Source organism: Dendropsophus ebraccatus, chromosome 9, assembly GCF_027789765.1.
Source record: "Dendropsophus ebraccatus isolate aDenEbr1 chromosome 9, aDenEbr1.pat, whole genome shotgun sequence".
Classification (NCBI taxonomy): Eukaryota; Metazoa; Chordata; class Amphibia; order Anura; family Hylidae; genus Dendropsophus; species Dendropsophus ebraccatus.
This window is the reverse complement of record NC_091462.1, coordinates 110,074,814-110,098,136: the sequence shown is the minus strand read 5'-3', so window position 1 is coordinate 110,098,136 and position 23,323 is coordinate 110,074,814. Positions and strand designations below refer to the sequence as shown.

Below are 23,323 nucleotides of genomic sequence, written 5' to 3'. Positions count from 1 at the left end.
AAATTTCTTAATCAATTTCCAAACTATTGTCCATTAACAGATACCCTGATCACGCATGGCTCTGCTCAGTCCATGGTCAAAGGGAACCTGTACAGCTGCATCTGTTGTTTATATCCAAAAGCAGCGCCCCAACCAAGAAATCTTGGTTAACTCCTTTAAGGCAGTCACCATGTATGAGGTATACTTTAGGATCCTGGCAAAATGTACTGCTCTTGGTGTCATGAATAGTGTGAAGTGGACCTGTCAAATGGTTTGACAACGATATCCAAACCTAAACGCTCTGTGCTTGATTTCCTGTTGCTGCAGAAGTTGAATGTCGCCCTAGGGAGTCCTGGAAAACATGACTATAGCCATAGGGGGAGATATAGCAAAGGAGTGTAAAGTAGAATTGGCTTAGTTGCCCCTAGCAATCAATCAGATTCCACTTTTCATTCTTCACTAATTCCTTTGAAAATGAAAGGTGGAATCTGATTGGTTACTAGGGGCAACTGGGCCAGTTTAATAAATCCCCCCCATAGGCCGTACCCATGTTTTCCTGGCAGCACTAGGGTAGCATCTAACTTCTGCAGCTGCGGGGAATTGAACGCCGAGCACAGTGGTGTAGCTACAGGCAGACCACGCCACTGCTATGGGGCCCATGCACTAAGGGGGACCACAGGCCCCTTAACTGTGCGCTTTTGTGATGAACGTTCACAGTTAGGCTATGTTCATACATAGTTAGAGACCGGCCGTTCCGTGACCCAAAATTTTGCAGTAGCAGACGGATGATCTTTAGGGCCGCAGGGTTCTGATGCGGGCGCATCCGTGTGCGCCTGCATCAGAACTCCCCACAGCACACTATGGAGCGTGCGGTCAGAGCCGCTCATTCCACTGTGTGCACTGACTGGGTTTTCTGCGGCCGCTATTCAATGAATAGCGGCTGCACAAAACTGATAGTTTTTTGCGGAGCCACTATGGATCCCGGGATTCCATAGGCAGCAATGGCAGGCATACTTCCGTATAAATGACGGCCGTTGTATAACGGCCATGGTTTTACGAAAATATACGGTGTGTGAACACTAAAGCGCCTTAAAGTAATTTTGGGTATTATACCTTAATAGATCAGCACCAGCGCCGGGATGCCCGGACTGGCATGAAGTACTGGGAGCAGGCCCACTGGCCCCTGGTGGGACAATCTCCCCTCCATGAAGTGGCTCTATTAGAATAAATGAAGCTGCGTCACTGAAGCTGCAGTCGCCACCAGCCACAAGAGGCCCCCCCATACACATGCTCCCCTTCTCCGGAGCAGTACCCCCGGAGTTCGCTCTCCCAGCTCTTCAGCACATGAGTGATGTCACTCATTGGGGAGCTGGTAAAACGAAGGAACATCAGGGAGCTGGCCCAGGTGAGTATGTGAGGGCGTACAGGATTCATGGGGCCCCAGTACTTTGATATAGGGCCCCATGAATCCTAGGTTCGCGGCCAGCAGAGCAGTCAGGTTTAGAGAACGTTGCTGATCCCGAACAGTTTATCAGGTCCACTCAACACTAGTTATAAACAGAAATTATGGTGACACCGTATCCACCACATGGCGGACATCATCGACACATCAGTCGGGTTTTTATCATGGTGTCCATTGTGTTATGCGGCCACCGCCATGCTCTGTGTTCCCGATATACCATGTCAAGTTCAGTGATCTCCAAGGTGGCTCTCCAGCTGGTGCCAAACTACAACTCCCAGCATGCCCGGGCAGCCAGTGGCTTGGAGCTGTAGTTGTAGATCAGCTGGAGATCCCTGGGTGGGATGTATGGGATGTGCAGCTCTGCACTCACTCACGCAATGGATTTGCTGCAGGCGGAACCTTGCGAGCGCGGAACCTTTCTTCTGTGACCAACAAGCAGGTGGGGGAAGAAAATAAGCGGAGGACCATTTACAAACTCGGCTGTTTCCGGTGTAAGGAGTGAGCCGGTGAGTGTCCCGTGTGTCGGGGGTGGCGGTGACCGGGGCGGGGGTTATCGGTAACGGCTATCCGGCCTCTGGGGCTTCTCTCCCAAGGGTTAGAGAGCGGACACAGCGGGTGTAGCGCCATTCTGCTTCCCTCCTGCAACTTTATCCCTGTGTATAGCTGTGCCTCCCTTACTGTCACATGTAGCTCTCCTATACATTACTGCACGGACCTGTCCTCTCACAGCGAACTGCCTGGGACTTGTAGTTCTTCTATAGCTGACTGCCTGGGACTCGGGGTTCCCCTATAGCTGGCTGCCTGGGACTCGGGGGTTCCCCTATAGCTGGCTGCCTGGGACTCGGGGTTCTCCCATAGCTGACTGCGCCTGGGACTCGGGGTTCTCCCATAGCTGACTGCCTTGGACTCGGGGTTCTCCCACAGCTGACTGCCTGGGACTTGTAGTTCTCCCATAGCTTACTACGGTTCCCCTATAGCTGGCTACCTGGGATTTGGGGTTTCCCTATAGCTGGCTGCCTGGGACTCGGGGGTTCCCCTATAGCTGGCTGCCTGGGACTCGGGGGTTCCCCTATAGCTGGCTGCCTGGGACTCGGGGTTCCCCTATAGCTGGCTGCCTGGGACTCGTGTAATGACCCCTCCTAATGTCAGGAAACAAGGAGGCTCCTAGTGACTCTAGTACATGGCGGTCAGGAGAGAGCAGCCTATATACCATAGTGGTAGCTACACCCAGGAGGCAAGGTGCGAGACCCCAGTGTGTCAGGTATACACAACACCAGCTGGTATATAGCACTATCTGCATAGCGTATATACAGACAGGGAGAAACCAACAGGACTATGCAGGAGACCCCTGACGAGCCATGAAGCCAAGGTGCTCTGCCTCCTATATCCATGCACAGCTATCAGCCCTGTATACCACAGCACCTTAAAGCGCACCTGTCGCAAAATTTTTAATTTTTTTTAAGAAATCGACAGGGGTTGTGATTGTAGCAGTTTTGCAATATACTTATATTTATGTATTTATTACATGTTTTATATTTAAATTAGTGTTATACATACAGACAAACTGTGCTCCGTACCCCTCCGGGCTGATATGTGGTCTTTTCTCTGTTCAACAAACAAACATTCAGTCCCTGCCCTCTGTGCTCTCACAAGGAAAAGACACCTGTTCATGCAGGTTAAAGGAGAAGTACGGCAAATATTTTTATTTAAGTATTGTATTGCCCCCCAAAAGTTATACAAATCTCCAATATACACTTATTATGGGAAATGCTTATAAAGTTCTTTTTTTCCCTGCACTTACTACTGCATCAAGGCTTCACTTCCCGGGTAACATGGTGATGTCACTTCCCGGGTAACATGGTGATGTCACTTCCCGGGTAACATGGTGATGTCACGACCCAACTCCCAGAGCTGTGCGGGCTGTGGCTGCTGGAGAGGATGATGACAGGGGGACACTGAGAGACACAGGGCACTGGAGGGACACTGAGCATCCCTCTGCCATCATCCTCTCCAGCAGCCACAGCCCGCACAGCTCTGGGAGTCGGGTCGTGACATCACTATGTTATCCCGGAAGTGACATCACCATGTTTATCCCGGAAGTGACATCACCATGTTTATCCAGGAAGTGACATCACCATGTTTATCCAGGAAGTGACATCACCATGTTTATCCAGGAAGTGACATCACCATGTTTATCCAGGAAGTGACATCACCATGTTTATCCAGGAAGTGACATCACCATGTTTATCCAGGAAGTGACATCACCATGTTTATCCAGGAAGTGACATCACCATGTTTATCCAGGAAGTGACATCACCATGTTTATCCAGGAAGTGACATCACCATGTTTATCCAGGAAGTGACATCACCATGTTTATCCAGGAAGTGACATCACCATGTTTATCCAGGAAGTGACATCACCATGTTTATCCAGGAAGTGACATCACCATGTTTATCCAGGAAGTGACATCACCATGTTTATCCAGGAAGTGACATCACCATGTTTATCCAGGAAGTGACATCACCATGTTTATCCAGGAAGTGACATCACCATGTTTATCCAGGAAGTGACATCACCATGTTTATCCAGGAAGTGACATCACCATGTTTATCCAGGAAGTGACATCACCATGTTTATCCAGGAAGTGACATCACCATGTTTATCCAGGAAGTGACATCACCATGTTTATCCAGGAAGTGACATCACCATGTTTATCCAGGAAGTGACATCACCATGTTTATCCAGGAAGTGACATCACCATGTTTATCCAGGAAGTGACATCACCATGTTTATCCAGGAAGTGACATCACCATGGTATCCCGGAAGTGACATCACCATATTATCCCGGAAGTGACATCACCATGTTATCCCGGAAGTGACATCACCATGTTATCCCGGAAGTGAAGCCTTGATGCAGTAGTAAGTGCAGGGAAAAAAGCACTTTATAAGCATTTCCAGTAATACCTGTATATTGGGGATTTGTATAACTTTTGGGGGGCAATACAATACTTTAATAAAAATTTTCACTGGACTTCTCCTTTAAATATCACCTGAGGGCAATTAACTTTAGCTAATTCTCTCCTGAGCTCTGCAGCTTATCAGGAGACAATGCTCTTTGTTATGGGACAATTCAGTCAGTATGATGTCACTATGTGATTACAGAGGTTTTGGTGCCGGTTGACAGGAGAGCTGACCATACAATGCGAGTACACCCAGGATTTTCTGATACTGATTGTCCTGCTCTGTGGCCGCCCAGGAATGGGGGTCATTCAATACGCACAAAGGACGGTGACTTCCTGTGGTTTGTCTTTTCTCTGTTTAAACAAAAAAAGACCAAACTGTGGGAGCATGGATCACTGTTTGACAGGAAGGGGAGACGCCTTGTGGCCATATGTATAATGTGGATTTAAACATAGAAAACCTAAAAAAAAAAGTGTATTGAGAGAATTGGAGGAGTGCCTCTTTAAGCAGGAATACCAGAGGTGCCCCTCCAAGGAGACGCCATAGTGGATAGGGAGGCCCCGTTTACCTGACATACTCTGCTGCTTCTTCTCTTTTTAGCCCTCTTCTTCTTGTTTGGTTCTATGTTTTGATTTGCGTTGACTTGACTGGTATGTTTCGCTATGGTTGGTTGGGTCAGTGTTAGGACGGGATCTGACAGTGTCATGTGACCAGTCAGTGATGCCTCCCAGAATCCTCAGCTTTTCCTTTCTCTTTTGCAGGTCCTGTTCTCCGGAGGTTCTGCACAGTCTCCATACAGCTCCAGGTTGACTGTAGATTCCTATTGGCCGGCTCCTAGGGGCCCTCCTCGCTGTCCGGCCCCTCTTCTTTGGAGTGGTATGCTGTTTCTCGTGCTTGGTCTGTAAAGCCGCTCTTGTGGAGACCCTCAGCGGCGTGTGGAAGGGGGCCAGTGGCCGGGGACCTGCCATGGAGAAGATGGCGAGGGTCACCACGGCCCTGGGAGGTAACACCCTGACAGGACGCACCATGTTCTGCCACCTCGATGCCCCTGCCAACGCCATCAGTGTTTGCCGCGACGCCACTCAGGTAGTGGTGGCCGGGAGGAACATATTTAAGATCTACTCCATGGAGGACGACCACTTTGCGGAGAAGCTGAACCTAAGAGTCGGACGGAAGCCGTCTCTCAACTTCAGCTGCGCCGATGTGGTGTGGCACCAAATGGACGAGAACCTGCTGGCCACGGCTGCTACCAATGGCGTGGTGGTGACCTGGAACCTGGGCAAACCTTCCAGGAACAAGCAGGACCAGCTCTTCACCGAGCACAAGAGGACAGTAAACAAGGTCTGCTTCCACCCCACCGAGGTCTACATGCTGCTCAGCGGATCCCAAGATGGCTTCATGAAGTGCTTCGACCTCCGCAAGAAGGACTCTGTCAGCACCTTCTCAGGTGATCACATGTCCTATATATCAGGAACTTAGAGGAACTCTCCTGTCTAGTGTAAGGGTGCGTTTACACAGACAGATTATCTGACAGATCGTTGAAGCCAAAGCCAGGAACAGACTATGAACAGAGAACAGGCTTTGGCTTCAATAATCTGTCAGATAAATCTGTCTGTGTAAACGCACCATTAGAATGAGGGTCTGTTACAGTTTTGTCTAGGACCAGGTCTATGGCCAAAAGATAAAATCTTGTTTTTTTCTCTCTATTTAAATCTCGATTTATTTACTGTGGATGAGTGGTGGAGTAGTAGATAAAGGGAGTAGCAGGAATGGGAGTAGTAGTATCAGGAATAAGAGGAGTAGTAGCAATAGTAACAGGAGTAGTAGTATCTGGACAGGAAGTAGTAGTAGCCATAGTAATGGGAGTAGTAGTAACAGGAGTGGAGGTGGTAGTAGCCATAGTAATGGGAGTAGGAGTATCAGGAGTGGGGGTGGTAGTAGACATAGTAATGGGAGTAGTAGTAACAGGAGTGGAGGTGGTAGTAGCCATAGTAATGGGAGTAGTAGTAACAGGAGTGGAGGTGGTAGTAGCCATAGTAATGGGAGTAGTAGTAACAGGAGTGGAGGTGGTAGTAGACATAGTAATGGGAGTAGTAGTAACAGGAGTGGAGGTAGTAGTGGCCATAGTAATGGGAGTAGTAGTAACAGGAGTGGAGGTGGTAGTAGCCATAGTAATGGGAGTAGTAGTATCAGGAGTGGGGGTGGTAGTAGACATAGTAATGGGAGTAGTAGTATCAGGAGTGGGGGTGGTAGTAGACATAGTAATGGGAGTAGTAGTAACAGGAGTGGAGGTGGTAGTGGCCATAGTAATGGGAGTAGTAGTAACAGGAGTGGAGGTGGTAGTAGCCATAGTAATGGGAGTAGTAGTAACAGGAGTGGGGGTGGTAGTAGCCATAGTAATGGGAGTAGTAGTATCAGGAGTGGGGGTGGTAGTAGACATAGTAATGGGAGTAGTAGTAACAGGAGTGGAGGTGGTAGTAGCCATAGTAATGGGAGTAGTAGTAACAGGAGTGGAGGTGGTAGTAGCCATAGTAATGGGAGTAGTAGTAACAGGAGTGGAGGTGGTAGTAGACATAGTAATGGGAGTAGTAGTAACAGGAGTGGAGGTAGTAGTAGCCATAGTAATGGGAGTAGTAGTATCAGGAGTGGGGGTGGTAGTAGACATAGTAATGGGAGTAGTAGTATCAGGAGTGGGGGTGGTAGTAGACATAGTAATGGGAGTAGTAGTAACAGGAGTGGAGGTGGTAGTGGCCATAGTAATGGGAGTAGTAGTAACAGGAGTGGAGGTGGTAGTAGCCATAGTAATGGGAGTAGTAGTAACAGGAGTGGAGGTAGTAGTAGCCATAGTAATGGGAGTAGTAGTATCAGGAGTGGGGGTGGTAGTAGACATAGTAATGGGAGTAGTAGTATCAGGAGTGGGGGTGGTAGTAGACATAGTAATGGGAGTAGTAGTAACAGGAGTGGAGGTGGTAGTGGCCATAGTAATGGGAGTAGTAGTAACAGGAGTGGAGGTGGTAGTGGCCATAGTAATGGGAGTAGTAGTAACAGGAGTGGAGGTGGTAGTAGCCATAGTAATGGGAGTAGTAGTATCAGGAGTGGGGGTGGTAGTAGACATAGTAATGGGAGTAGTAGTAACAGGAGTGGAGGTGGTAGTGGCCATAGTAATGGGAGTAGTAGTAACAGGAGTGGAGGTGGTAGTGGCCATAGTAATGGGAGTAGTAGTATCAGGAGTGGGGGTGGTAGTGGCCATAGTAATGGGAGTAGTAGTAACAGGAGTGGAGGTGGTAGTGGCCATAGTAATGGGAGTAGTAGTAACAGGAGTGGAGGTGGTAGTGTCCATAGTAATGGGAGTAGTAGTAACAGGAGTGGAGTTGGTAGTGGCCATAGTAATGGGAGTAGTAGTATCAGGAGTGGAGGTGGTAGTGGCCATAGTAATGGGAGTAGTAGTAACAGGAGTGGAGGTGGTAGTGGCCATAGTAATGGGAGTAGTAGTAACAGGAGTGGAGGTGGTAGTGGCCATAGTAACGGGAGTAGTAGTAACAGGAGTGGGGGTGGTAGTGGCCATAGTAATGGGAGTAGTAGTATCAGGAGTGGGGGTGGTAGTGGCCATAGTAATGGGAGTAGTAGTAACAGGAGTGGAGGTGGTAGTGGCCATAGTAATGGGAGTAGTAGTTTTAGTTAGGTGGATACAAAGGGACGGAACACCAGTCCGAAACCTCACCAGTAATCTCCAGTCCTCTCCAGTAATGCCCCAGGGGCTGGTCAGTGCCCGGCTGCTGCTGGTTCTGTTGCAGGCAGGCCAGCTGGCTATGATATTGTGTGAGCGGTCCCACTCTAACCTGCAGGAGGAGCAGCTTGCCAGGAGTGCCCCTGCCCCCCTACATTTTTATTTGTTTGTTTTTGAAAATCGAATTAATGATTTAAAAAAAACAAATTCAATCGATTTACAAATTGTAGGTGAATTAATGGAATGAATTTGATTAGTGGCCCCGGCCCTAGTTCTGTCCACACTAGGCAAAACCTTTGTGAGTTTGAAGCAGCAATAAGAAACCTTCGTCTCTCCAGCCGTTGCAAAAAATTCCCTTCATGCCTGGACAACCAAAGGCCTGATGGGAGTTGTAGTTTTGCAGCAGCTGAGCTGGAGCCCTGAGCTGGTCCCGGTGATCAGGCGGCTGTACGGTGTAATAATGCGGAGACTGACCTGTATGGGTGTAGCTTCTTATGGCGTCTGTGCCCCCGTTACCTCGTGTACATGATCTGACCGCATCCCCCTCCCGTTCCCAGGTCAGTCGGAGAGCGTGAGAGACGTCCAGTTCAGCATTCGGGATTACTTCACCTTTGCCGCTACGTTTGAGAATGGAAACGTCCAGCTGTGGGACATCCGGCGGCCGGACCGGTTTGAGCGCATGTTTACTGCCCACAATGGCCCTGTCTTTTGCTGTGACTGGCACCCTGAGGATAGGCAAGTACCCCGCACATGGTGGAAGGAGTCCTGTTCTAGGACGTGTCATGCCCTTTCTACAGCAGGTGGGGTAATAGTTTAAATAGTCTGTCCTTCCTGAATCTATTAGAGTAACTGCAGCTGCATCCCCCTACTCCTTGTATTAGACTAGGCCTTAAAAGGGAACTATGCCAATTTTTTTTTTCTTTCAAATTAACTTGTGCCAGAGAGTTATACAGATTTGTAAATTACATCTCCAGTCTTCCAGTACTTATCAGCTGCTGTATGTCCTGTAGGAAGTGGTGTATTCTCTCCAGTCTGACACAGCGCTCTCTGCTGCCACCTTTGTCCATGTCAGGAACTGTCCAGAGCAGGAGAGGTTTTCTATGGGGATTCGCTGCTGCTCTGGACAGTTTCTGACATGGACAGAGGTGGCAGCAGAGAGCACTGTGTCAGACTGGAGAGAATACACCACTTCCTACAGGACATACAGCAGCTGATAAGGACTGGAAAGAATACATCGCTTCCATAATATGTATAACTTTATGGTATGCGTTGATTTGGAAAAAGTATATATTTTCCGCTGGAGTACCCCTTTAACACTTTTTAATTCCTTCCCCCAGAGGATGGCTGGCCACCGGCGGCCGTGATAAGATGGTGAAAGTGTGGGACATGAACACCAACCGAGCCAAAGAAATTTACTGCGTCCAGACGATCGCCTCTGTGGCCAGGGTGAAGTGGCGCCCTGAGAGGAAGTACCACATAGGGACGTGCTCCATGATGGTGGACCATAACATCTACGTGTGGGACGTGCGCCGGCCTTACATACCTTTTGCCACTTTTGAAGAACACAAGGACGTGACGACGGGCATCATCTGGCGGCACCTACACGACCCGTACTTCTTGCTCTCGGGGTCTAAGGACAGCACCTTGTACCAGCACATCTTCAGAGATGCCCGCAGGCCCATAGACCGCGCCAATCCTGAGGGCCTGTGCTATGGACTTTTCGGCGACTTGGCCTTTGCAGCCAAGGAAAGCCTGATCTCCTCCTCCTCGTCCTCCTCCTCCCATGACTCCAATCGGAAGCCCTATGACAGGCGGCACCCCATCTTCTTTCTGAGGAAGCAGGACCCCATGGAGCAGTTTGAGAATATCTCCAGCGGTCTGATGGTGTTTGAGGCAAATGGTGGGGACATGGGCTGGTTCGTGGCCACTGCAGAGCGGTACGCCTTGGCCGGGAAACCTCTGGCGGAACTGTGTGACCACAATGCCAAAGTGGCCAGAGAACTGAACAGATGGCAGGTGAGCAATGGGTGACGGTGCTGGGGGAGGGAACTGTATCAGATGCTCATTGTAACCTCCACATGGCGCGCGGTGTGTGACCTGGGCTCCACATGGCGCACGGTGTGTGACCTGGGCTCCACATGGCGCGCGGTGTGTGACCTGGGCTCCACATGGCGCACGGTGTGTGCCCTGGGCTCCACATGGCGCGCGGTGTGTGACCTGGTCTCCACATGGCGCGCGGTGTGTGACCTGGGCTCCACATGGCGCGCGGTGTGTGACCTGGGCTCCACATGGCGCGCGGTGTGTGACCTGGGCTCCACATGGCGCGCGGTGTGTGACCTGGGCTCCACATGGCGCGCGGTGTGTGACCTGGGCTCCACATGGCGCGCGGTGTGTGACCTGGGCTCCACATGGCGCGCGGTGTGTGACCTGGGCTCCACATGGCGCGCGGTGTGTGACCTGGGCTCCACATGGCGCGCGGTGTGTGACCTGGGCTCCACATGGCGCGCGGTGTGTGACCTGGGCTCCACATGGCGCGCGGTGTGTGACCTGGGCTCCACATGGCGCGCGGTGTGTGACCTGGGCTCCACATGGCGTGCGGTGTATACAGTCATGGCCAAAATTGTTGAGAATGATACAAATATTAATTTTTAAAAAGTCTACTGCTTCAGTTTTTAAAATGGCAATTTGCATATACTCCAGAATGTTATAAAGAGTGATCAGCTTAACAGCAATTACTTGCAAAGTCAATATTTGCCTAGAAAATGAACTTTATCCCACAAAACACATTTCAACATCATTGCAGCCCTGCCTTAGAAGGACCAGCTAACATTGTTTCATTGATTGCTCCAGTAACACAGGTGTGGGTGTTGATGAGGACAGGGCTGGAGATCAATCTGTCATGATTAGGAAGAATGACACCACTGGACACTTTAAAAGGAGGCTGGTGCTTGGCATCATTGTTTCTCTTCTGTTAACCATGGTTATCTCTAAAGAAACACGTGCAGTCATCATTGCACTGCACAAAAATGGCCTAACAGGGAAGAGTATCGCAGCTAGAAAGATTGCACCTCAGTCAGCAACCTATTGCATCATCAAGAACTTCAAGGAGAGGTTCCATTGTTGCCAAAAAGGCTCCAGGGCACCCAAGAAAGACCAGCAAGCGCCAGGACCGTCTTATAAAAGTGTTTCAGCTGCAGGATCGGGCTACCAGCAGTGCAGAGCTTGCTCAGGAATGGCAGCCGACAGGTGTGAGTGCATCTGTACTGTGCACTGTGAGACTGCGGAGACTCTTGGAGCACGGCCTGGTCTCAAGGAGGGCAGCAAAGAAGCCACTTCTCTCCAGAAAAAACATCAGGGACAGACTGATATTCTGCACAAGGTCCAGGGAGTGGACTGCTGAGGACTGAGGGAAAGTAATTTTCTCTGATGAATCCCCTTTCCGATTGTTTGGGACATCTGGAAAACAGCTTATTCGGAGACGAGGTGAGCGCTACCACCAGTCTTGTCTTTTGCCAACTGTAACCGGCATCCTGAAACCATTCATGTGCGGGGTTGCTTCTCAGCCAAGGGATTCGGCTCTCTCACAGTCTTGCCTAAAAACACAGCCATGAATAAAGAATGGGACCAGAATGTCCTCCAAGAGCAACTTCTCCCAACCGTCCAAGAGCAGTTTGGCCATCAACAATGGCTTTTCCAGCATGATGGAGCACCTTGCCATAAAGCAAAGGTGATAGCTAAATGGCTCAGGGAACAAAACATAGAGATTTTGGGTCCATGGCCTGGAAACTCCCCAGATCTTAATCCCATTGAGAACTTGTGGTCAATCATCAAGAGACGGGTGGACAAACAAAAACCAACACCAAATTCTGACAAAATGCAAGCATTGATTGTGCAAGAATGGACGGCTATCAGTCAGGATTTGGTGCAGAAGTTGATTGAGAATTGCAGAGGTCCTGAAGAAGAAGGGTCAACACTGCAAATATTGACATGCTGCAGTAACTCATCTATCTGTCAGTATAAGCTTTTGTTACTCATAATATGATTGCAATTATATTTCTGTATGTGATAAAAACATCTGACAAACACACATAAAAAGCAGAGGGCAGCAGATCATGGAAAATATAATATTTGTGCCATTCTCAAAACTTTTGGCCATGACTGTAGAATGGGCTCCACATGGCGGTGTGTGTGTGTGACCTGGACGCCACATGGCGGGCGGTGTGTGTGACCTGGACGCCACATGGCGGGCGGTGTGTGTGACCTGGACGCCACATGGCGGGCGGTGTGTGTGTGTGTGACCTGGACGCCACATGGCGGGCGGTGTGTGTGTGACCTGGACGCCACATGGCGGGCGGTGTGTGTGACCTGGACGCCACATGGCGGGCGGTGTGTGTGTGACCTGGACGCCACATGGCGGGCGGTGTGTGTGTGTGACCTGGACACCACATGGCGGGCGGTGTGTGTGTGACCTGGACGCCACATGGCGGGCGGTGTGTGTGTGTGTAACCTGGACGCCACATGGCGGGCGGTGTGTGTGTGTGTAACCTGGACGCCACATGGCGGGCGGTGTGTGTGTGTGTGTAACCTGGACGCCACATGGCAGGCGGTGTGTGTGTGTGTGTAACCTGGGCTCCACATGGCGGGCGGTGTAGGCTACACTTATACACTGTAGCGGAGCCTCAGTTGTGAGAAGCATTAGGCCCCTGGGTTTTCACCAGCTTGTCATGTATTCCGCTGTCTTCCTCCAGGTCGCTCAGACATGGACAATGCTAAGAATCATCTACTGCAGCCCGGGCACCATGCCACCTGCCAACCTTAACCATAGCATGGGCAAAAGTGTCAATTCCCTGCCCCTCCTGAACAGGTGAGGTTACGCCGGCTCCTGCACCCTGTCTGCACCCCCAGTACACCCCCCCCCCCCCCCCCACTATAATTCTTCTCCTCTCTCCAGCTTTAACCTTAAGGACATGCCCCCGGGGATGGGCACTGAGGCCCGACTGGAGCACAGCAAGGGGGACAGCCGGGCCGACAGCATTCTCCTGGACTCCACAGCCATAAACAATGACGGTAAGAGGGCGCCCCCCCCCCATGGAGGTCCCCCGACTGTCCACTGCTTCACTGACCCCATACCATCTCCTATTCACTGTACAGAGAACGAGGAGACTGAGGGCAGTGATGACCCTGCAGACTATCTCCTGGGGGACGTGGAGGGCGACGAGGACGAGCTGTATATGGTGGAGCACGAGCACCCACACCGTGAGTAACATGCACCCATCATATCAGTAATGTATGTACACAGTGAGCCCACCAGCAGAATAGTGATTACAGCTCTGGAGTATAATACAGGATATAACTCGGGATCAGTACAGGATAAGTAATGTAATGTATGTACACAGTGACCCCACCAGCAGAATAGTGATTACAGCTCTGGAGTATAATACAGGATATAACTCGGGATCAGTACAGGATAAGTAATGTATGTACACAGTGACCCCACCATCAGAATATAGAGTGCAGCTCTGGGGTATAATACAGGATGGAACTCAGGATCAGTAATGTAATGTATGTACATAGTGACCCCACCAGCAGAATAGTGAGTGCAGCTCTGGAGTATAATACAGGATGTAACTCAGGATCAGTACAGGATAAGTAATGTATGTACACAGTGACCCCACCAGCAGAATAGTGAGTGCAGCTCTGGAGTATAATACAGGATGGAACTCAGGATCAGTAATGTAATGTATATATATTGACCCCACCAGCAGAAGAGTGAGTGCAGCTCTGGAGTACAGGATGTGTAGATGAATCTCTATGGGGCCGGATCTGTTCTGGTCACCAGTAATGGACCTTCTTCTGTTACAGCGGAGGAGCAGGAGTACGTCCTCCCCCAGGAAGGTTTCCCGCTGCGTCATGAGATCACGGACAACCCTTCAGCTCTGGATCACCTACAGGATAAGGCGGACTCTCCGCATGTCAGCGGCAATGAGGCCGAGACTGTGTCCCTGACCCCGGTGGAGTCCTTCTCCCTCATCTCCATCTCCCATGCCTTATATGAGAACCGGCTTCCCTCGGACTTCTTTAACCCCACAGTGCGGGATATGTTGTGTTACTATGCGGAGCAGGGCGATGTACAGATGGCCGCCTCCGTCCTTATCGTGCTGGGAGATCGCATCCGCAAGGAGATAGACGAACAGATGCAGGTAAAGACCCCAATAGGGATTATTCCCACTGTCACCATTGTTATGCTCAGGATCATCTGGTGACAGTGGCGTCTGCTGGTGGCGGGGTGCCCCCCTGAGTACACTGTATATGACCACTGACTCTCACACCACTGTATATGACCACTGACTCTCACACCACTGTATATGACCACTGACTCTCACACCACTGTATATGATCTGGGAGGAGACTCACACCACTGTCTATGACCGGGGACTCTCACACCACTGTATATGATCTGGGAGGAGACTCACACCACTGTGTATGACCGGGGAGGACTCTCACACCACTGTGTATGACCAGGGAGGACTCTCACACCACTGTCTATGACCGGGGAGGACTCTCACACCACTGTGTATGACCAGGGAGGACTCTCACACCACTGTATATGACCGGGGAGGACTCTCACACCACTGTCTATGACCGGGGAGGACTCTCACACCACTGTGTATGACCAGGGAGGACTCTCACACCACTGTATATGATCAGGGAGGACTCTCACACCACTGTATATGACCAGGGACTCTTTCACCACTGTATATGACCAGGGAAGACTCTCACACCACTGTATATGACCAGGGACTCTCACACCACTGTATATGACCAGGGAAGACTCTCACACCACTGTATATGACCAGGGACTCTCACACCACTGTGTATGACCAGGGAGGAGACTCACACCACTGTGTATGACCGGGGAGGACTCTCACACCACTGTGTATGACCGGGGAGGACTCTCACACCACTGTGTATGACCAGGGAGGACTCTCACACCACTGTGTATGATCTGGGAGGAGACTCACACCACTGTATATGATCTGGGAGGAGACTCACACCACTGTCTATGACCGGGGAGGACTCTCACACCACTGTATATGACCGGGGAGGACTCTCACACCACTGTGTATGACCGGGGAGGACTCTCACACCACTGTCTATGACCGGGGAGGACTCTCACACCACTGTGTATGACCCGGGACACTCTCTTCGGCAGGAGCACTGGTTCACCTCCTACATCGATCTGCTGCAACGCTTCAAGCTGTGGAACGTCTCCAACCAGGTTATCAAACTAAGCACGTGCAGCGCCATCAACTGCATGAACCAGGCGTCCACCACCCTCCACATCAACTGCAGCAACTGCAAGCGACCCATGAGCAACAAGGGCTGGATCTGTGACCGGTGAGTGCCGCTGGGGCTGCAGACAGGGGGCGCCCTACAGCCACCACTCCTTATTATCAGAGAAGGTGACCTTGCTCTCTTGGCTTTCCTTCCCAGGTGCCGACAGTGTGCCAGTATGTGTGCCGTGTGCCACCATGTGGTGAAAGGCCTCTTTGTCTGGTGCCAGGGCTGTGGGCACGGCGGCCATCTCCAACACATCATGAACTGGATGCAGACGAACTCTCACTGCCCGGCCGGCTGCGGTCACCCCTGTGAATACAGCTGAACATAGGATTTGTATATACAAGCTCCATAGCGCCCCCTGGTGTGTGTTGGCGCCATGACAGTGATTTTCCCATAAGTATCCCATATCGTGTGTTTTATTACCCCCCCCTCCTTGATTTGAAGTTTTTTCCCTGTAAATCCCTGCTCTCCGGGGTACTGGACAGCTCACTTTTATTTTATGACTTTAGCCCCTCCTCATTTGTGGTCGGGGATTAAGCGAAGCTCCAGCCAGAGCTGACCATTCACCTGGAGTTCCCCTCTAAGTTGAGTACGCTCCTGTATTTTTTTTAATCCTTTATATTCATCTATTTTATGTTGACCATTTTTGTCCCCCGCTGCAGCCTGTAGCGGCTCATGGGGTCCGGAAGTCGTGGATCTCCCTGCACTGTAATGTCCCATCTCCCTGTATGAGGTCACTTGTTCCTGTGTAGTGACTGCAGTGTCTTCTGGCCGGGCCTGCAGAGAGGAGAGGAGCCTGGGCCCGCCGGGTGGAGAGGAGAGGAGCCTGTGTAACATCTCTGCTTGCTGTCATGTTCAGTGGGAACCTTTCAGTGAAGATAAATATCTGTCCTGATCATGTGATATATACCCAGGTGATTGGCTCTCTAGTGTCCTGGTCATGTGATATACGCACAGGTGATTGGCTCGCTAGTGTCCCGGTCATGTGATATACGCATAGGTGAGTGGCTCGCTAGTGTCCCGGTCATGTGATATACGCATAGGTGAGTGGCTCGCTAGTGTCCCGGTCATGTGATATACGCACAGGTGATTGGCTCGCTAGTGTCCTGGTGCTGTGATATATGCATAGGTCAGTGGCTCGCTAGTGTCCCGATCATGTGATATACGCACAGGTGATTGGCTCGCTAGTGTCCTGGTCATGCGATATACGCACAGGTGAGTGGCTTGCTAGTGTCCCGATCATGTGATATATGCATAGGTGAGTGCCTCGCTAGTCTCCCGGTCATGTGATATACACATAGGTGATTGGCTCGCTAGTCTCCTGGTCATGTGATATACGCACAGGTGATTGGCTCGCTAGTGTCCCGGTCATGTGATATACGCACAGGTGAGTGGCTCGCTAGTGTCCCGGTCATGTGATATACGCACAGGTGATTGGCTCGCTAGTGTCCTGGTGCTGTGATATATGCATAGGTCAGTGGCTCACTAGTGTCCCGATCATGTGATGTACGCACAGGTGATTGGCTCGCTAGTGTCCTGGTCATGCGATATACGCACAGGTGAGTGGCTTGCTAGTGTCCCGGTCATGTGATATACACATAGGTGAGTGCCTCGCTAGTCTCCCGGTCATGTGATATACGCATAGGTGAGTGGCTCGCTAGTCTCCCGGTCATGTGATATACACATAGGTGATTGGCTCGCTAGTCTCCTGGTCATGTGATATACGCACAGGTGATTGGCTCGCTAGTGTCTTTGTCATGCGATACACACATGCACAGGTGATTGGCTCGCTAGTGTCCTGGTCATGTGATATACACACAGGTGAGTGGCCTGTTAGTGCTCTGCTTATGTAATATACATACAGGTGTGTGGCTCTCTACAGTGTATTACAGCTATAATGTATTGAGTTACTCACCTGTGCGTATACCACATAGTCAGGGCACTAATAAGCCATTCACCTGTACATATATCACATGACCAAGGCATTAGCGAGCCAATCACCTGTGTGTTTATATCGCATGACCAGGACACTAGTGAGCCAGTCACCTGTTTATATATCACATGACTGGGGCACTAGCAAGCCAATCACCTGTGCATATATCACATGACCAGGACACTAATAAGCCAATCACCTGTGCGTATATATTGTATGACCAGGACACTAGCGAGCCAATCACCTGTGCGTATATATTATATGACCAGGACACTAGCGAGCCAATCACCTGTGCGTATATCGCATGACCAGGACACTAGCGAGCCAATCACCTGTGCATATATCACATGACCAGGACACTAGCGAGCCAATCACCTGTGCGTATATCACATGACCGGGACAGATATCTATAAACATGAGATGTTTCCCCTGGTTGGCAGGTAGCAGAGGTCTTGACGTCTGTGAGGATCTGATACATACAAGTGTGCCGGGGGCTTGTACACCCATCATACATTGCACAGTGACCCCCTGCTGCTTGCTGGGCCCCGGTCCCCGGCACCCACTCCGTCACCACGTCTGGTTAGGCAGATCTGTGCAGTCTCTCTTGCAGGAGCCATGCTTAGTTTCTCTTCACAGTTACCTCGCGGTGGTTCGGCTCTCCTGCGTCGGGCCGCCATTATGGAAGACGGACATGTTTTAGTTTGTGCGTGTATTTATTAAAGCCTGCAGGCATTTTCTAACACTCCCCTCCGGTGATGTGTGTGGTCTGTGCACCTGGGGTATTTAGTGGGGAGGCACAGGTAGAGCTGGGACCTCCAGGGGGTGCTACAGAGTGATGGGAGGGTAGGGCAGTGCTGTGGAGGGGAGTAAGCTGTCATATTGTACTTACATACATGGGTAATACCACCCAGCTGCCTCAATGTGTCCCACTCCCCCCCTTTTCCCATGCTGCGAGTATCCCTCTGTGAGCAGCCCTAATGGGCACAGTTAAATGCAGCACTGATTGGTACTGACTGGCAGGGCAGGGGCCTCAAGCTCTGGTTCTTAGTAATGGTATGGTGGCATTAGTCAATCAGTCACTATGTGGTGAAGACATGGTGATAATGTTTGTATATACTGGTCTATTGGATTTGGTCAGTAACAGTGTGGTGTTATGGGATGAAGCCACTTCTGGCAGTGGCAGGGGGCAGTTTGTTCAGTACGTTAGAGGGGGCAGTGGTACAATACGTTAGAGAGGACAGTGGTACAGTACATTAGAGAGGACAGTGGTACAGTACATTGGAGGGGGCAGTGGTACAGTACATTAGAGAGGACAGTGGTACAGTACATTGGAGGGGACAGTGGTACAGTACATTGGAGGGGGCAGTGGTACAGTACATTGGAGGGGGCAGTGGTACAGTACATTGGAGGGGGCAGTGGTACAGTACATTGGAGGGGGCAGTGGTACAGTACATTGGAGGGGACAGTGGCACAGTACATTGGAGGGGACAGTGGTACAGTACATTGGAGGGGGCAGTGGTACAGTACATTGGAGGGGGCAGTGGTACAGTACATTGGAGGGGACAGTGGTACAGTACATTGGAGGGGACAGTGGCACAGTACATTGGAGGGGACAGTGGCACAGTACATTGGAGGGGACAGTGGTACAGTACATTGGAGGGGGCAGTGGTACAGTACATTGGAGGGGACAGTGGCACAGTACATTGGAGGGGACAGTGGCACAGTACATTGGAGGGGACAGTGGTATATAGTACAGTAGAGGAGGCAGTCCCCTAATGATATGCCCAAGCTGAAATTTTGCACCACAAGCCTTTAGCTACACTTCTTCACTTCTCATGAATTACGGAAGCTGCTGTAAGTCTGCCATACAATGTGCGTAGGGATGCACAGAGTAACCCTTTATAGATCCATGTGCCAGCCTTAAAGGGGTTATCCAGTGCTACAAAAACATGGCCACTTTCTACCAGAAGCAGCCCCACTCTTGTCTCCAGTTTTGGCAGGGTTTTGCTACTCCGTTTTATTGACGTGAATGGAGCTTAAAGGACAACTCCGGCGAAATTTTTTTTGGCTTATTTAACACACATTACAAAGTTATATAACTTTGTAATGTGGTTAAATACCCGGTCTGGCCCCCTTCCCCCACTTTCCGACCCCCCACCCCGGAAGTTAAAGAATGTATACATTACCTATTACGGTCGTCACGGTCCTCTTCTCCCGGGCGGCATCTGGTGACGTCAGAGCTGGGGGGCGGTCCGGGTCTTCTTCCTCTTCGGCGTCTTCATTGAGAGTGAAGCGCATCACATGGCTTCCAGCCCTGATTGGCTGAGCTTGCTGGAAGCCATGTGATGCGCTCCAGCCAATGAAAAGGCTGCCGGTGCGCAATCGCACTGGCAGCCTTTTCTCTCTCATGGACCCGGAAGCAAGAGACATCGCTGGACGGCGGACGCAGGTGACGGTGAGGCGGACGGCGGGCGAATGGAGTGGCGATCGTCACCGGAGGGATGGTGAGTATGGTGTCTGTGTGTGTCTGTGTTTTTTTTTTTTTTTGGGGGGGGGGGGTCCCGCCGGAGTTGTCCTTTAATTCGCGAACCGCACCCGAACTGGAGACAAGTCGTATTGTCTCTGAAAGAAAGTGGCCATGTTTTTGTAGCACTGGATAACCCCTTTAATGTTTTACAGAATGGGGCTTTCTTTTCTTGTTTACAGGTGCTAATAGTCCTTATTCATAGCTGGGAAAATAGAGACAATACAGGTTTCATGGGGACAAGTGAGTATATTGTGATTTATAATCCTACAGCGACATCTGGTGGTAATGAGAGAGTGAGTATACTGTAATTATATAAATACAACGATATGTGGTGGTTAATGGGAGAAGTGAGTATTCTGTAATTTATAATACAACAGACATCTGGTGGTCAGCAGGAGAGGCGAGTATACTGTAATTTATAATCATACAGCGACACCTGGTGGTCAGCAGGAAAGGCGAGTATACTGTAATTTATAATCATACAGCGACACCTGGTGGTCAGCAGGAGAGGCGAGTATACTGTAATTTATAATCATACAACGACACCTGGTGGTTAATGAGAGAAGTGAGTATACTGTAATTATAGAAGTACGACGATATCTGGTGGTCAGCAGGAGAAGAGAGTATACTGTAATTATGAAAGTACAGCAGCATCGGGTGGTCAATAGAAGAAAAGCAGTAACATTGTAATAATACAAATAGACACGTTACAGGACAGACTGTTTCTGTGTCAAGCTGTATACTCTTATTACCTCTGATGTATACACTACATAAACAAATAAGCAAGTCCCAGCAGCTCATAGTATAAAAGTTCCCTTATACCTACTTTTAGAGCATCAGGAAGGAAAGGCTGGGAGGACATGCTGGTACTTATAGTTCTGCAGCTGCTCATTGCAGAATTCTGATACACGAATCTTCAAACAGGTAGAAAGCGGCATAGAGCGGCTCAGTGAAGGTGGCGGTGAAAGTGTGCAGGTGTCTCATGGGTTGCAGCTGGTAGAAGGAGAGGCAGCCAGCGTCATAGTCCACATAGATTGCCACTCTCTGCGGCGGAGCCTCCAGAGGAATCCTACAGTGTGTTTTGTTGTGCAGAGCCGAGAGAAACTGCCGGAAGGTTAGCCCCCATGATTTATCATTATAACCTACATACGACTTGTCCCCGTCCACTTTCCGCTCAATACTGCGGTAGGCAACTCCTATAATCCACTTCTTGGCCTTGCTCAAGTCCACTCGCCAGTAATGGTTCCCATTGGAGAAACTGGAGGAGCTTAGGATTTGTCTTGATCTAAACCTCTCTGGCCGATCGGGATAATTCATGGAGGTGGGAGAGCTGGACGCGCAGGTACGGTCGCTGGAGAGGAGGATTTTATGATGGGCTGTGTTTACATCTAGTGAGACCTTACGTGGCTTTATCGTTTGGGGAAATCGACTCTCGACACCATTAGAAAAGAGACTGACAACGTGACCGACACCAGTGTGCAACATGAGAGACACGAGTCCTTCATCGAGGTGTCCAGTGTCTGGCAGCAGAATACTTCCAACAGGAAGGTCGTAGTTTGGGACTCTCTTCCTTAGAACAGTCAGTGGATCGGGATTAGAACAGAACTGTTCAACCTCCAGAATCTGTGCCAGCAGCTCTTCATTTTGGATCTCCATCTGACGGATCAGATTTGAGACTGAGTGTGACAGCAGATCGTTCTGTTTGGTGATCTCCCCCAGAACCTCCTTCTCCAAAGCCTTCATCTGTTCTGTAATCTCCTCGAAGAGTCCAGATACCCGCTCCGTCAGAGTGACCATCTTGTTATGAATTTTTCCCTTTCGTTCCTTCAGAGTCTGGATGTTCTCCTCGATAAGTTTTCTTTTAGAAGTCATCTTCTCCAGGACTGTTCTCAGTTCCTCCTTCTTCTTCTCAGAAGCTTCCTCCAACATCTCCACCAAGTGTCCACTGTGGTCACCATCCAGCCGGCAAGATATGCAGATACAAGTGGCATCGTGGGTGCAGTAATACTCCAGGATCTTGTTGTGCTTCGAGCACTTTCTGTCCTTGGAGAAGGTGGTGGGGTCTGCCAGGACATGGTCCAGGGACGTGTTGTGGACCCTCACGTGGATGGCACACAGAGAAGCTTCACAGCTCAGGCAGGTCTTTATGGCCGGCACTATGGAGTGGACGCAGTAGGAGCAGTGAATGACGCTGCCCTTTTCGCTCTGGATGGTCCGGAAAGTCTCCACAATATTACTGAGCCTCAGGTTCCTCTGAAGCATTGGCCGTGTTTTGAAGACTGCTCTGCACTCGGGACAGGAGAACAACCCATGATCCTCCTGAGTTTCGAATGTGTCTTGAATGCATTCCCTGCAGAAACTGTGACCACACGAGAGGGTGACCGGCTCTGTGTAAATGTCCAGACAGATGCAGCATGTCAGCTCTTCTCCCCAAACGGCCAGAGCCATGTCACACTACACGGGACTTCATGTGTACAGCACAGCTCACGAGAGGTCGCTTCTATGCGGAAAATGCTGGCACACTGGTTTTAGGACCTGCAAACCATCAGAGCCGGCCCCTAATCACATGACCGGGGGAAGAAAATCTAAGAGTTCATGTAAAGATTAGGACAGGACAGGAAAAGTTATGTATAGATGGCACAGTAGTGGAGAGAAAACACATAGCAGTATTATAGTAGTTGTATTCCTGTATAAAGGGGCAGTATTATAGTAGTTATATTCCTGTATATAGGAGCAGTATTATAGTAGTTATATTCCTGTATATAGAAGCAGTATTATAGTAGTTATATTCTTGTATATAGGAGCAGTATTATAGTAGTTATATTCCTGTATATAGGAGCAGTATTATAGTAGTTATATTCTTGTATATAGGAGCAGTATTATAGTAGTTATATTCCTGTATATAGGAGCAGTATTATAGTAGTTATATCCCTGTATATAGGAGCAGTATTATAGTAGTTATATTCTTGTATATAGGAGCAGTATTATAGTAGTTATATTCCTGTATATAGGAGCAGTATTATAGTAGTTATATTCTTGTATATAGGATGGAGTATTATAGTAGTTATATTCCTGTATATAGGAGCAGTATTATAGTAGTTATATTCCTGTATATAGGAGCAGTATTATAGTAGTTATATTCCTGTATATAGGAGCAGTATTATAGTAGTTATATCCCTGTATATAGGGGGCAGTATTATAGTAGTTATATTCCTGTATATAGGAGCAGTATTATAGTAGTTATATTCTTGTATATAGGAGCAGTATTATAGTAGTTATATTCCTGTATATAGGAGCAGTATTATAGTAGTTATATTCTTGTATATAGGGAGCAGTATTATAGTAGTTATATTCTTGTATATAGGAGCAGTATTATAGTAGTTATGGAACAA

At 49.6% G+C, this 23,323-nt stretch overlaps 2 protein-coding genes across 7 annotated transcripts; one reads left to right on the top strand and one right to left on the bottom strand.

Moving 5' to 3' along the window:
* Positions 1-1,872: 1,872 nt before the first annotated feature.
* WDR24 (WD repeat domain 24) lies at positions 1,873-17,694 on the top strand. Of its 6 annotated transcripts, none has more exons than XM_069984342.1 (10): positions 1,873-1,947; positions 5,165-5,850; positions 8,688-8,865; positions 9,468-10,146; positions 12,879-12,994; positions 13,082-13,197; positions 13,282-13,386; positions 13,993-14,330; positions 15,344-15,528; positions 15,625-17,694. In XM_069984342.1, the coding sequence occupies exons 2-10, from the start codon at positions 5,370-5,372 to the stop codon at positions 15,791-15,793; spliced, it is 2,367 nt and encodes a 788-aa protein (XP_069840443.1). In that variant the 5' UTR covers positions 1,873-1,947; positions 5,165-5,369; the 3' UTR covers positions 15,794-17,694. The 6 variants fall into 6 exon arrangements, with proteins under 6 accessions (XP_069840443.1, XP_069840446.1, XP_069840447.1 ...); XM_069984345.1 differs by lacking the exon at positions 1,873-1,947 and adding an exon at positions 1,991-2,035; XM_069984346.1 differs by lacking the exon at positions 1,873-1,947 and adding an exon at positions 2,042-2,680.
* Positions 17,695-20,819: 3,125 nt separating this feature from the next.
* Positions 20,820-22,379, bottom strand: LOC138801857 (E3 ubiquitin/ISG15 ligase TRIM25-like). The gene has a single exon (XM_069984958.1). The coding sequence runs from the start codon at positions 22,377-22,379 to the stop codon at positions 20,820-20,822; it is 1,560 nt and encodes a 519-aa protein (XP_069841059.1).
* Positions 22,380-23,323: the final 944 nt, after the last annotated feature.

Coding starts and splice junctions, on each gene's coding strand:
- LOC138801857 (XM_069984958.1), bottom strand. CDS start 22,379: ATGGCTCTGGCCGTTTGGGGAGAAGAGCTGACATGCTGCATCTGTCTG.
- WDR24 (XM_069984342.1), top strand. CDS start 5,370: ATGGAGAAGATGGCGAGGGTCACCACGGCCCTGGGAGGTAACACCCTG. Junction 8,866..9,467: donor GACTGGCACCCTGAGGATAG/GCAAGTACCCCG, acceptor TCCTTCCCCCAG/AGGATGGCTGGCCACCGGCG. Junction 10,147..12,878: donor GAGAACTGAACAGATGGCAG/GTGAGCAATGGG, acceptor GTCTTCCTCCAG/GTCGCTCAGACATGGACAAT.